Raw genomic sequence first — 12527 nt, 5'->3', positions numbered from 1 at the left:
CACAATATTCAGCACTAGCTTTTCATAATCCACTTACCTTTACATTGTACAACAAAGAGAGAGAAAGTTTGCATATCACAGCCAATCCACTTTCACATAAAAAGCCAAAATTTCCCTCACTGACAAGAAAGGCACAAAACCCTCACAATATCTATCTTGCAGACGTTGCTATAAGTGTACCAAACAAAGTATAAACCTCCATTCAGATCAATATCTGCATATCATAACCTACCTCCTAAGCCACCATAGAGAACCATTTGCTTTCTAGTTTAGTTTCTTGTACTACACTATACTACACCTTTCAAACCAAATGAACCTCATTCATCCATAACTTTGATATCTAAGCCTAAGCCTAACCCTTATATATCTGTGTGAGTGTGAGTTCTCATTGTTGTTAATAGTTGAGAAGATGAGAGGAGGTGTTTGTAGCATACAGCTTCAGGCTCTTACACCCGAGGCTGCAACTGTTGTTAAGCAAGCTGTTAATCTTGCAACAAGAAGAGGCCATGCACAAGTGACCCCTCTTCATGTTGCTAGTGCCATGCTTGCAACCTCCACAGGTCTTCTCCGCAAGGCTTGTCTTCAGTGCCACTCTCACCCTCTTCAGTGCAAGGCTCTTGAGCTTTGTTTCAATGTTGCACTCAACCGTTTACCAGCTTCCACTTCAAGCCCTCTTTTGACTCCTCAATACTCCACACCCTCTCTTTCCAATGCCTTGGTTGCCGCCTTCAAACGTGCTCAGGCTCACCAACGCCGTGGATCTATTGAGAACCAGCAGCAACATATTTTGGCCTTGAAGATTGAGGTGGAGCAGCTCATAATTTCCATTCTTGATGACCCTAGTGTTAGTAGGGTCATGAGAGAAGCTGGTTTCTCTAGCACCCTTGTGAAAACCAGGGTTGAACAAGCTGTTTCAATGGAAGTTTGTTCACAGAAGGCTCCTGATCATAGGAGCCAGGCCAAAGAAAGCAATAAGACTCAAGTGAGTCAAGTTCTTGGTGGTGTTAATAATGTGTCTCCATCTGGACCTTTTGGTCAAGTTGGGGGTCCATTCATGAAGCCTTTTGACCATGTTAACAATGATGATGTAACTAGTGTGTTGAGTGAGTTGGTGAGGAGGAGAAGAAACACAGTTATTGTTGGTGAGAGTGTGGCTAATGCTGAGGGAGTAGCTAGGGGAGTGATGGAGAGGTTTGAGGTAGGGAATGTTCCTGGAGACCTGAGGTATGTGCAATTTGTGAGCCTTCCTCTTATGTGCTTCAGAAACATTAGCAAGGAGGAAGTTGAACAAAAACTTATGGAGGTTAGAAACCTTGTGAAGAGCTATGTGGGAAGAGGGGTTATTCTTTATTTGGGTGATCTAAAATGGTTGTTTGAGTTTTGGACAAATTATTGTGAGCAAAAAACAAACTATTACTGTTCTGTAGAGCACATGGTGATGGAGCTTAAAAAATTGGTAAGCGGTAGTGGGGAGACTAGTAGACTGTGGCTTATGGGGATTGCAACTTTTAAGACATACATGAAGTGTAAAGTATGTCACCCATCCCTAGAAACTATTTGGGAGCTTCATCCCTTCACAATTCCTGTTGGTAGCCTAAGCCTAAGTTTAAATTTTGACAGGTAATTATTTATTCTTGTATATTTATTTATTGTCTGGTTGAGAATCTTTTTTATGCGTTTTGTCCTATTGTGTGCTTTGTTGTAACTTCTCTGTTGTGTCACATTTTTTCAGTGATTTTCAACCTCAAGAAAGAAGCAAGGTATTTTTCAAGGATGTGGCTTTTGAAGATAGAGCAGGAGTCCGAAACCATCTAACTTGCTGCAGAGATTGCTTAATAAATTTTGAAAAAGAAGCTCAGAGCTTAACTAACAGTGTAAGCAAGAAAGTTTGCACTGCTGGTAGCTTGCCAACGTGGCTTCAAAATTGTAAGGAAGAGAGAAGTGACATAATGGAAGATCAGGTTTGTATCATAATATAATAGTCGTCCCACTTGGCTCATAAAAAAATTGTTTTTTTTTGAATCATTTCTGATTTTTTTTTTGTTCTGTCAAACAGGAAAATGCAAGACTTAAGGATTTGTGCAAGAAATGGAACTCATTATGCAACTCAATACATAGACAGCCAGTTTTGTTTGTTTCATCTTCTCCTTCATCTCCAACTTCTGTTTCGTCACATGAAAGAAAGTCTAATTTTCATCACAGCCACCTAAACTGGCCAACCATTTCTGAATCAGAAAAGGCACCAAAAGAATGTGAGTTATACACAGAAACTGGTGATGATGGCTATGATAGCAACTTCATAATGTTCATGCCAGATAGAGATGTCCCTAAACCAGATCTTCTGTCAAATCCCAACTCTAGCCCCAACTCAGCCTCTTCAAGTGAAGCAGTGGAAGGTTTGGAAAGCACTCAAATGTTCAAGGAACCTAATGCTGAGAATCACAGGATTCTGTGTGATGCCTTGGAGAAAAAGGTTCCACAGCATAAAGAAGTTATTCCAGAGATTGCAAGCACTCTCCTTCATTGTAGATCAGGAATGAGAAAAAGAGAGAACCACAACCACTTGATGAAGAGAGAAGAGAATCAAGAAACTTGGATGCTCTTTCTTGGTGTGGATTCTCAAGCCAAAGAGAGTGTCTCAAGGGAGCTAGCTAAAGTTGTGTTTGGCTCTTACGCTAACTTTGTGACAATTGGCATGAGCAGTTTCTCTTCCCCAGAAGATGATGAAAAGTCCAAAAGGAAGAGGCCAAGAGAAGAGTTCAAAAGCAGTTATGTTGAGAGATTCGGGGAAGCAGTGAATGAGAACCCTCATAGGGTGTTTTTCATGGAAGACTTAGATCAAGTTGATTACTTTTCTCAAAAGGGTGTAAAGCAAGCAATTCAAAGTGGGAGCATAACACTTGCTGGTTGTGAATCTGTTCCTCTCAAGGATGCCATTGTCATTTTCAGCTGTGAAAGCTTCACTTCACCAATGTCAAGATCTCCAGTGAGAAAATCACCATCTGCTGAAAACAAAGGGAAAGAGACCATGGATGGTGAAAGTTCAAGCCTCTCTTTGGATCTGAATATAGCCATTGAAGATGATAGTGGAGACAGTGGCATCTTAGAGTTAGTTGATAAAAAAATTAATTTCAACATACAAGAATTGTGAAAGGAATGGAGAAACGATTTTCTGTGTTAAATTTGGTTGTCATTTTTTTTTTTTTTTTTTTTCTGTCTTGTATTGTTTTTTAAGCTACACTAATTAGTGGGGAAAGAAAGACATGAATGGAAAAGTTATATTAGACACTTTGATCTGCATTTCTGAAGTTTGGATGCAGATGATATATTTAGGAATGAGTATGTGTATATGTTAATGTGCTCCAATCTTTTGCATGTAATTTGGTTCCTCTTCTGACTAAATATATTCTGCATTAGTTACTGCTTTCGAATCTTTGTCGTGTTTCATTCACCCGTCATTATCGCATTCGTATGGAGTACATTCATTCAAAAATTATTTATAACATTTTTCTTATTGGGTCTTAGGACTCTTGGACACCGGTTTAATAATTACAAGTAGATTTTTTTAACTTGTACTAGAAATTATGAAAAATGCACTCTTACACCTCCCCATATTTTATTTTTTACTTTTGATTTCTTTGCACTCGTTATCAAATTTTTTTTTTTTTAATATTCTTCTCACACATCAATTATCTTATAATTATTAAGAGTTAATTTTTTTAACTATTAAAATTCACCTAATAATATAAAGATATGGAGATAATATATATAAGATTTTAGATTTGAATCTTAATATTATTTTTATAAATAATAAAAATTATTAAACTTTTTTATACTCAACACTTTTTTATTTTTTTTCTCTTTTTATTATATCACATCATCAATTTTATTAATTATCTATCTCTTTCTCTCTCTCTTTTTAATCTTTCTAAGAGCACATTCAATACTTATGGGGTGTAAATTTTTTAATCAAATAAATCTTGTTAAGAGATATGTATTAGAACAAGATCTTGCTATATATGCAACCATGAATCAACATGTAATATATATATAAATAAAAGATGACTCAAATAAGAACTAAGAATAATTAATAATAAATTTTTAAATTAAAATAAATAATTTATATTAAAAAATGTTATTATATATTGTTGTCATTATAGTTTTCTTTATTATTGTTATAATTTTGTTATTTATATAACTTTATAATGATGAGATATTATTTGCTTTGGGTATAAATTTTTATGATTTTGTTTTTAATTATCATCTAAAAAATTTCTCAATCATTGGAATATGTGTATGTTTTATAAGATATTATTTCTCTTGTTATTTTATCAATGTGAGACTTTTTTGTATCCCAACAATCTTTCTTTCAACAAATCAATTTATAAATTTATAATTTTTAATAAATTTTCACATTTATAAAATGTTTTTAAGAAGAATATATTTTTTCCTAAGTTCTTATAGCCTTTCTATGTGTCTCTTTATTATACAATTTTTTTATATACACAAATAAAGTATATAAATATAATTTCTCTAACCATATGTATTATAAAATTTCATATTATTTATTATGCTCCATATTTTACCATACATTGAAAATAATATAAGTCAGGACTCGGTAGAAATATCTTAATGGTGTGGGAAATTTGAGAAAACAATATAATTTTTACTTAAAATTCTCATGATACTTTTTTTTTTCTTCATCTTTTTTTCTATTTTATTCCTTTTCCCTTTATTTCTATTGCAGAAAGTATTATGAAAATGAGGAAAAGCAGATGAATGTTTTAGATCACTTTCCATATTTTTCTGTTTTGTTTCAGAAAAAGCAAGTATAAAATTACAGTTGTGTTTTTGAAACAGGAATTTGCAGTGAGAAATGCTTGGCATTCATAGAATTCCTTGTCAGAAGAGTACTATGATTTCAGCTTTAATCTTACAAACATCTCCTTCAAATCAAAATGAATCATTCTCCCTAATATTTCGATAACTGACCAACTACCTACCAATAAGGGACAAAATATTAGCCATGGGAAAAGTCGTTTAATATTTTATAATGTTATTAACTTTTTATTACACCTCAATCATTATAAATTATAATTATAACAAAGTCACTGTATAGTAAAACTAATATGGACAATAAAACAAATTTGCTCCATATTAACATATTTATACATTTAAAAATCGTGATTAAATTAGAACAATTTATTGTCAATTAATTCATATGTTTGTCGTTACTTATAAATACTTTAATAATTGTACAAAAAATCAAACATGATAAAAATTTAATTGTTATTTAGTTTATATAATTTAACAGCACTAAAATTTCTCAATTTTATAAAGATATCGATCATAGAATTTCTTTTATATTTATTTTTAAAATTTTGATATTGCATCGTTATATTTGCTAGCTGTTGTTGCTGGATTCGATCATAAGATGAAACATACCTACCTTTTCATTAAACTTAGCTTAAGAAACTAAACTATCTACCAATGTTGGATCTTTTTGCTGTAGAAAGAAAAAAAGAAACTATTTTTTACGCACCATTTTCACTCCATCCTTTTAAATTAATTATAACTAAATATATTATCATTAATAAAAATCTTTTGTTTTCCATAAAAGAAAGTGACAAAAAAAAAAAAAAGTTATAAAACAAAGATAACATAGTGTTGGTAGCAAAGTGTCAAATTAATAAGGCTTTAAAGATAGGCACAAGTGGATCCTTATTGCCCTAAAAGATGCAAAGAAGGGGACAATAATAATTAAATGGACCTCTCTTTACAAAAATTATGAGTGAATTAATCCAAATATATGTGCCTTCCCCAACTTACAAGAAACCTACGGCCTCCTTTCCAAAAGATTGTGCAACTTTTCTTTTCAATGTTTTAAGGCCTTGCATCATGGTTGATTCCAAAGGAAACTATCATTATTAGTTTATAAAAATATAGTTTGGATTCAATGGAGATACAGTGATAGTATAAAATAATTTTACATAAACTTTCGATCATAATTTATTATAAATAATAAATTTATTGAATTTTACAATAGTTATATCTTAAAGATTATATAAACTATAATTTTTAATTGGTTGATTATGCTAATTTTTTTACACTCATAGTGTATCACCTTTCAACACTCCCTCATATTGAATGTAAGAAAAAAAAACAAATGTTCGATATGTTGTAGTCATCATGAGTAAAGTATTTATTAGTACAAAAAGATTAAAGTAGTATGTACATTTTAGATAATTCAAACCTTAATATCTTTATCGTAATTTTAATAATTAAATAAAAAGTAAAAAAAATATTGATTTATGATTCACCGTTAATACTAATTGAACCAAGATTTAATCAATAATTAGTAATGTAATATATATATATATATATATATATATATATATATATATTAATATTATGTAATATATCAAGTAAAAAAAATAGTATTAAATTATAAGAAATGATGTTGGGTAAAATTTTAAATTAATACATCATAAAAATTAACACATATTTAAATAATAAATTCTTATACAGATATCAAATATGAATATTTATTTATTTAAAAAAATATTCAAGAACTAATGTTATGTAGATTAAAAGCCAAAATATATTTCTTTGAAAAACCAATATAAATTAAGTGTTTTTAGCACCAGTTCTTAATAACTAATATATTAATGGAGGTAATAAAAAATAAAATAAATTAAATTAATACAGTTTCACTTTTGGTCCTATTTTCTTTTAAAGAGGGGAGAAAATAGAAATTGTACTGAAAGGTGACATATGATATTTGGTTGCAGTCAATCTGAATACAAAATTCATGACACAAATAGGGAATGATGGTGAGTCCCTCTCTTCTGTTTGTCATTTTCTCTTTAGCATAAAAGTGATGAATATATAATATATATATATATATAGCAGCCACAATATAATAATAGAGTTTGTATATTATTATTAGGCACTTCGATCCGTGAATATATATAGAACCTCATTTTTTGTTTCTTGCAAACATTTACAGCTATGCATAATATTTTAAGGGTTCAACAGTTATGATGAACAGACTGTTGATGACATAATAATTTTGGATTATTCATTTTAATCAGTGCTACTCGAAGGTATCTCAACATATATTCTATCTCTTGCAACTACAATTCAATAACATCTTTAAGAAAATAAGAAAAGAATAATTGAAAAGATGGAAATTAAAAAGGATTATTGATAGCGTAAGCATTGTGCAAAGAAGAAAACAAGTTGTGAAAAGTTTGAAAATGGTTTGAATGGTGGAGGTTAAAAAGCAAGGCAACGTCGTAGAATCAAGTATATATGCATGTCTTAAGAAGCATCATGCTAGTTGGAATTAATGAGTACATACATTCCAATGTCATGCTTCGAATCCTATACCATTTTTAGTTTCCTATGACTCTAAAAACAAGAATGTTAATTATTTTATTCCTTTGTAAATGTCACATTCATTATCGTCTCATCTCAAAATATGTAGGAAAAATATTGATAAAAGTTTATGGACATTAATATCTAATGATTCTTTACGGAACATTTACTACGCAACAAATCTTTTTTTATGTCTAAAAATCATGATTTATGAGAATCATAAATATTGAAAAAATTTACTTTTACTTCATTAAAACATTATTTTCACTTTGGAAAAGTTGGTTTTTCTATCTCTAAGACATGAGAATAATATATATATTTCGTAGAAATTTTGTATAAAAATTATTTTTGAAAAATAATATTTTTTAGGAATGTTATTTTTAAAATAATAAATCAAACACAAAAAATTAATATTTTTAATGTTAAATTCTCAAGAATGTTAAAAAAAAAAAAAAGTGTATTAAACGTTTTTTTAGAAAGAAAGAAAGTGAGGGGAAAAAAATAATATTATAAGTATTTGATAATGTAAGTGTTTATATATATATTATCACTCGAAAAAAACTTGACTCTCAAATACCAATCGTATAACAAAATATGCCACATGTGAAGTTTACATGGCTTTTCTTAATGACAATTATGAATTATTCTGTGTGATTTAACTTTTTGAGTGCACTCAAAGAGCTTTTTCCATGAGTTTTGCTAAAAATATCAACCATGATTTATTTTTTTTAATTTTCCAATCACAGTTCTCATTCAGCTGAATATATTAAGTATATAGCCGTATATATAATAATAATATTTTAAGAAATTGTTTATATATATAAATAATTTTCCCCCATTTTTTCTTTTAAACTAACCCTCCAAAAAGATAAATTTCATGTAGGGTTTGTTAAGATAAACAACCACGTATGTAAATATTTTCAGGAGAAAAACATAAAAATAAAAATTAAATGAATTTTCTACAAGATAAAATTAACATATATATACAAAAGTTTAAAATATTTTTTTCCTAGAAAGTTAATATAAGACAATTTTTGCCAATTAACTTATAATCAAAAAAATAATTTATAGTTTCATCATATTTATCTCTCTTAAAAGTGTTTATAAGGAGGTTTGTCTTCAACACATATCATATAATTCTTAATTCTTAAATTTTCGAGAAAACAGTTTCTTCTGCTTGTATATATGATGCTAGCTGCAGATGTGCTGGACGAGCAGAATAAAACATCCCTTTTTAAAAAAAAAAAATAGTTATAAATATGTAAAAGCATAAAAATAAATAATTCTTTTTTTTCTTCTTTTTCTTGTTTCTTTTCCTTCAAAGAAAGTAGGAAAAAGAAAAGTTATAAGCAAACTTAAGTGACCCAAGTATTACTAGCAAAGTGTCAAAAGGCTTTTAAAGATTGGTATAAATTGATCCTTAATGCACTAAAAGATGAAAAGAACAAGACAAAAATAAAATTGGCCTTTCTTTAGAAAAAAAGAAAAAAGAAAAAAAAGTGGATTAATTCTAATATATGTGCCTTCCCTAACTTACAAGAAACCTACGGCTTCCTTTTTGAAAAGATTGTGTAACTTTTCTTTTCCATTTAGCTCACTCCCTCTCATTCGAAACTATTGTCAATAGAAACTATTTTCTTCACTGTTTAATTATTTACATTAATTTTATAAAATTAAACTATGCTTGGAGATAAACAAGAGCAATGGATAAAAATAAAATTTTGCAAACAAATAATGTTATTTTACAAAAATGGTGTTCTATATATACAAAATAAAAAGTAAAAAGTTTTAACGGTTAAGATTAATTCGTTTTATCTTTATATATTATTTTCTACTTTTATATAAAGAGATAAATATACACATTAAAAGTGTAAAAGTAATTTTAGTTTGACACACACAAAAGTGTACTTAGGTCATATTTAAATAAATTTTTCATAAATACTTATAAAAAAATGAATTAAACTTTTCATAAATTAAAATAAATTTATATATTTCATTTTTATATAAAAAAAAATTAACTTCTATAGAAGATAAAATGCATAAGTTAATTCTAGAGATCTTATATTGTCTAATGATATAATTCAAAATAAAATATATAAGTAGGAACAACTATTATCTTACAAATTAGTGTGAATTTAGTCCAAAATTGACTTTTTTAAAATTAAATAGTATAAGGGTATATCCCAATAATTGTTGTTAGACTTATTAATTCAATCGATATTTGGTCATTATCAGACGATTTGCATATGTTCAATCTTTCATGTTTGAAATATCTAATCATCAATATGAAAAAATATATTGAAAGTTCTAGTAATATGTTTTGAATAAAGTATATGAGCGAGAACAATCCTTATTTTATAATTTAATTTTATCAGCTTGAGTTAAACATGAATCTTACTTAAGATAAAGAGAAATTCATTTCATTTTATTTTCTTATTTTCTCTTCTATATGAAAAAAGTTTATTAAACAAAAATTTAATAATATTATTTTTTATTTATAGAAAGTACATGATAACAATAAGATTTGAACTTAAAATCTATTATATATTATCTTAATTTACTATTAAATCAATTCTAGTAATTGAAATAAATCTTTAATTATATATCTACAATAAACCCAAGTTTGAGTAAAAAAATTAATGAAAAAAAATAGCATTTAAAGGTGTAACAATAAATTTAAATTATTAAATAAATATAAAAATCCTTTAAATTCTATTTACAAAATTTTATACGTGTGTGCATAGACAAAAGAAAGTATGGACAAGTGTTATCATTACTAAATCTACATATGCACTTACAAACTTATAGAACTAGGTATAGATTTAAATTCGAAGTGAATAATTAATCAACAAACAAACTTTTATATGTTTAATTGCCATTTTCAATTTAGATATATGATTTACCATGTACCGATACTCATGTTGTCCACTATCTTATTATTAATTTATTATTTTATTTATGTAAAAGTGAAGTGACATAGATTATTTATTTATAGCTCCCAATCTCATAGTCGTCGATCCATTGCGTAGGTCCTTGAGCACCGTACCCACTAGAGCAAGATTAAGATTGTGGGATATAACACAAATATTATTTTGTCAAAAAGCCAATCTTATGAATGTTATTAAACATGCAAAAATCATTTTCATACGTCTTTATTAATTTCCCCATATCTAAATTGATTTTGTACACTATGTAGACTTGACGATAAAATCAAATATTAAATAAAGATCTTTCTCAAAGAAATCTATATTATCTCTTCTAACATTCCTTGGTACTATTCCATCATTATTTAATATAGTAATCCCATCTCATAGGTTGCTTTGCTGAAGAGGGACAGAGGATTGTATGAATCCCCATGAATCATAACACAACCCGACAGGAAAAAGGGCTTTTCTAGACTAAATCTTTATAGGATCAAGCAGAGAAAATTCAAAATATGTATCAAATATTGTTTTATGAAGAAACAGTCCAATATTATAGTCTGCTTCTGCTGCTGCTATTTCATAAAATATTATATAAATCATGAACAACGTGATACAATCGATGAATTATTATAATGCATAACACTTGGTTGTGCTTATAATTAATTAGTAAAGGGTTAATAATTGGCTAGTACAAGGAATGTTGTGGCCGCTGATCAAATCATGTATAGGTTGTACAACATACTCTTATGATTTATTATTTATGAAGTTGGGACAAAATGAGGGAGAAAAAAAATCATTTTTTATAGATCATTGAAGTATAAACCTATCTTACCCTATCATTTAATTAAGAATTATCGTGTATGATAATGTTAAATTTGCTATAGTTACTTTGAAAATCATATCAACAGCTAACTTCTAATCGATTGACACATTAGTAATGCATAATTATTAATCTTTGTTTATAATTACAATAAAAAAATCAATTTGATATATTTGCTTTGTTTGATTGAAGAGAAAGTGAAAAGAAAATAGAGATGAAAGTTGACTTTCAGTGACAAAAATTTAAAATATATTTTCCTTCTACTTTCTCTTCAATTTAAAATTCAATTTTTTCATCTACCAAACCAGGGTAGAACTTGAAAACAAACAAGCAACCCTTAACTTGTTTTTTTTTGTTTTTTTTTTTGAGAGAGATAGTGAACTTGTATTTGATCTCATAATTTATCCCAAATCAGGATAAAAGACGAGAGTTGTGTGTGCCTTTGACGGTCAACATAAAATTCACGGATATATAATATGAGAGTTGTGTTAAGTCTTTGACCACCAACATAAAATTCACGGATATATCATATGGATCACGATAGATTTTAAGTTGTACGGCTGTTAATTTTTATCCAGAACGGTCAATTATTTGAACTCTTTCGTACAATAATAATATCATTTTGATTTAATTTTGTTTATTTTATCGTCATAAAATTGGAACCTATGATCATTGTACAACGCATCCCAACGGCCAAAAGGTTCTTTAGATACCAAGATATTGCAGCAGTGGTCTTTAAATCTTAGAAATATGATCTATAAATCATTACAAAGGAAGAAAAGTAAAGATAAAGAGAATTTAAAAAGCATGACCCCACTAATTGTATTCTTTTTAGGGGTCATTAGTGCTCTAAAGCATTCAAAATGTTGATACTTTTCAAAGGCAGTGCAACTTTTCTCCCTTTGCTTTGAATATTGCAGTTCTTTGTCACCCAAAACGACCCATGAGACCCCAAACTTTAGAGGCAAGGGGGATAGTGGCATATGAGATTGGCATGGAGACAAAGTTTCCACACCTTGAGCTTTTGCAGTCTTTAGGAAAGAGAGAAACACAATAAAGTTTGAATGGCTGTGTTCCCTTTATGCGCGTAGAAGGCCACCCTCTTTTCAGTTCTCTCTTCTTTCTATTACTACAAGTGAATTTTTGCATGAAAGTAAGGGATTTCTCGGATCTTGAACTCCCAATAATCAGTGTATAATTGTGGACATCTCTCTCATACCACTCACCTTGGATCCTTCAACTAGCTGGCTGGGGACAAACAAAGATGGATCCATAAGATCATTACCTCTGTTCTAAAGGCTAAGACATCACAGATGACCAGTCAAAAAGGGAAGTTGCCATTGAAGTTAACAAGAATGGCTAGAAAAAAGTTGACCATGATATGAAAACACTACTTACAATGT

General features: G+C 28.9%; 1 protein-coding gene across 1 annotated transcript; it reads left to right on the top strand.

The window, feature by feature from the left end:
• LOC109805075 (protein SMAX1-LIKE 3) lies at positions 1-3432 on the top strand. The gene is made up of 3 exons (XM_083059933.1): positions 1-1620; positions 1733-1961; positions 2057-3432. The coding sequence occupies exons 1-3, from the start codon at positions 410-412 to the stop codon at positions 3149-3151; spliced, it is 2535 nt and encodes an 844-aa protein (XP_082916059.1). The 5' UTR covers positions 1-409; the 3' UTR covers positions 3152-3432.
• Positions 3433-12527: the final 9095 nt, after the last annotated feature.

The sequence above is a fragment of the Cajanus cajan genome, chromosome 7 (genome assembly GCF_000230855.2).
Source record: "Cajanus cajan strain Asha chromosome 7, NIPB_CcT2T_4, whole genome shotgun sequence".
NCBI lineage: Eukaryota > Viridiplantae > Streptophyta > Magnoliopsida > Fabales > Fabaceae > Cajanus > Cajanus cajan.
This window is presented reverse-complemented; position numbering and strand designations above follow the sequence as displayed.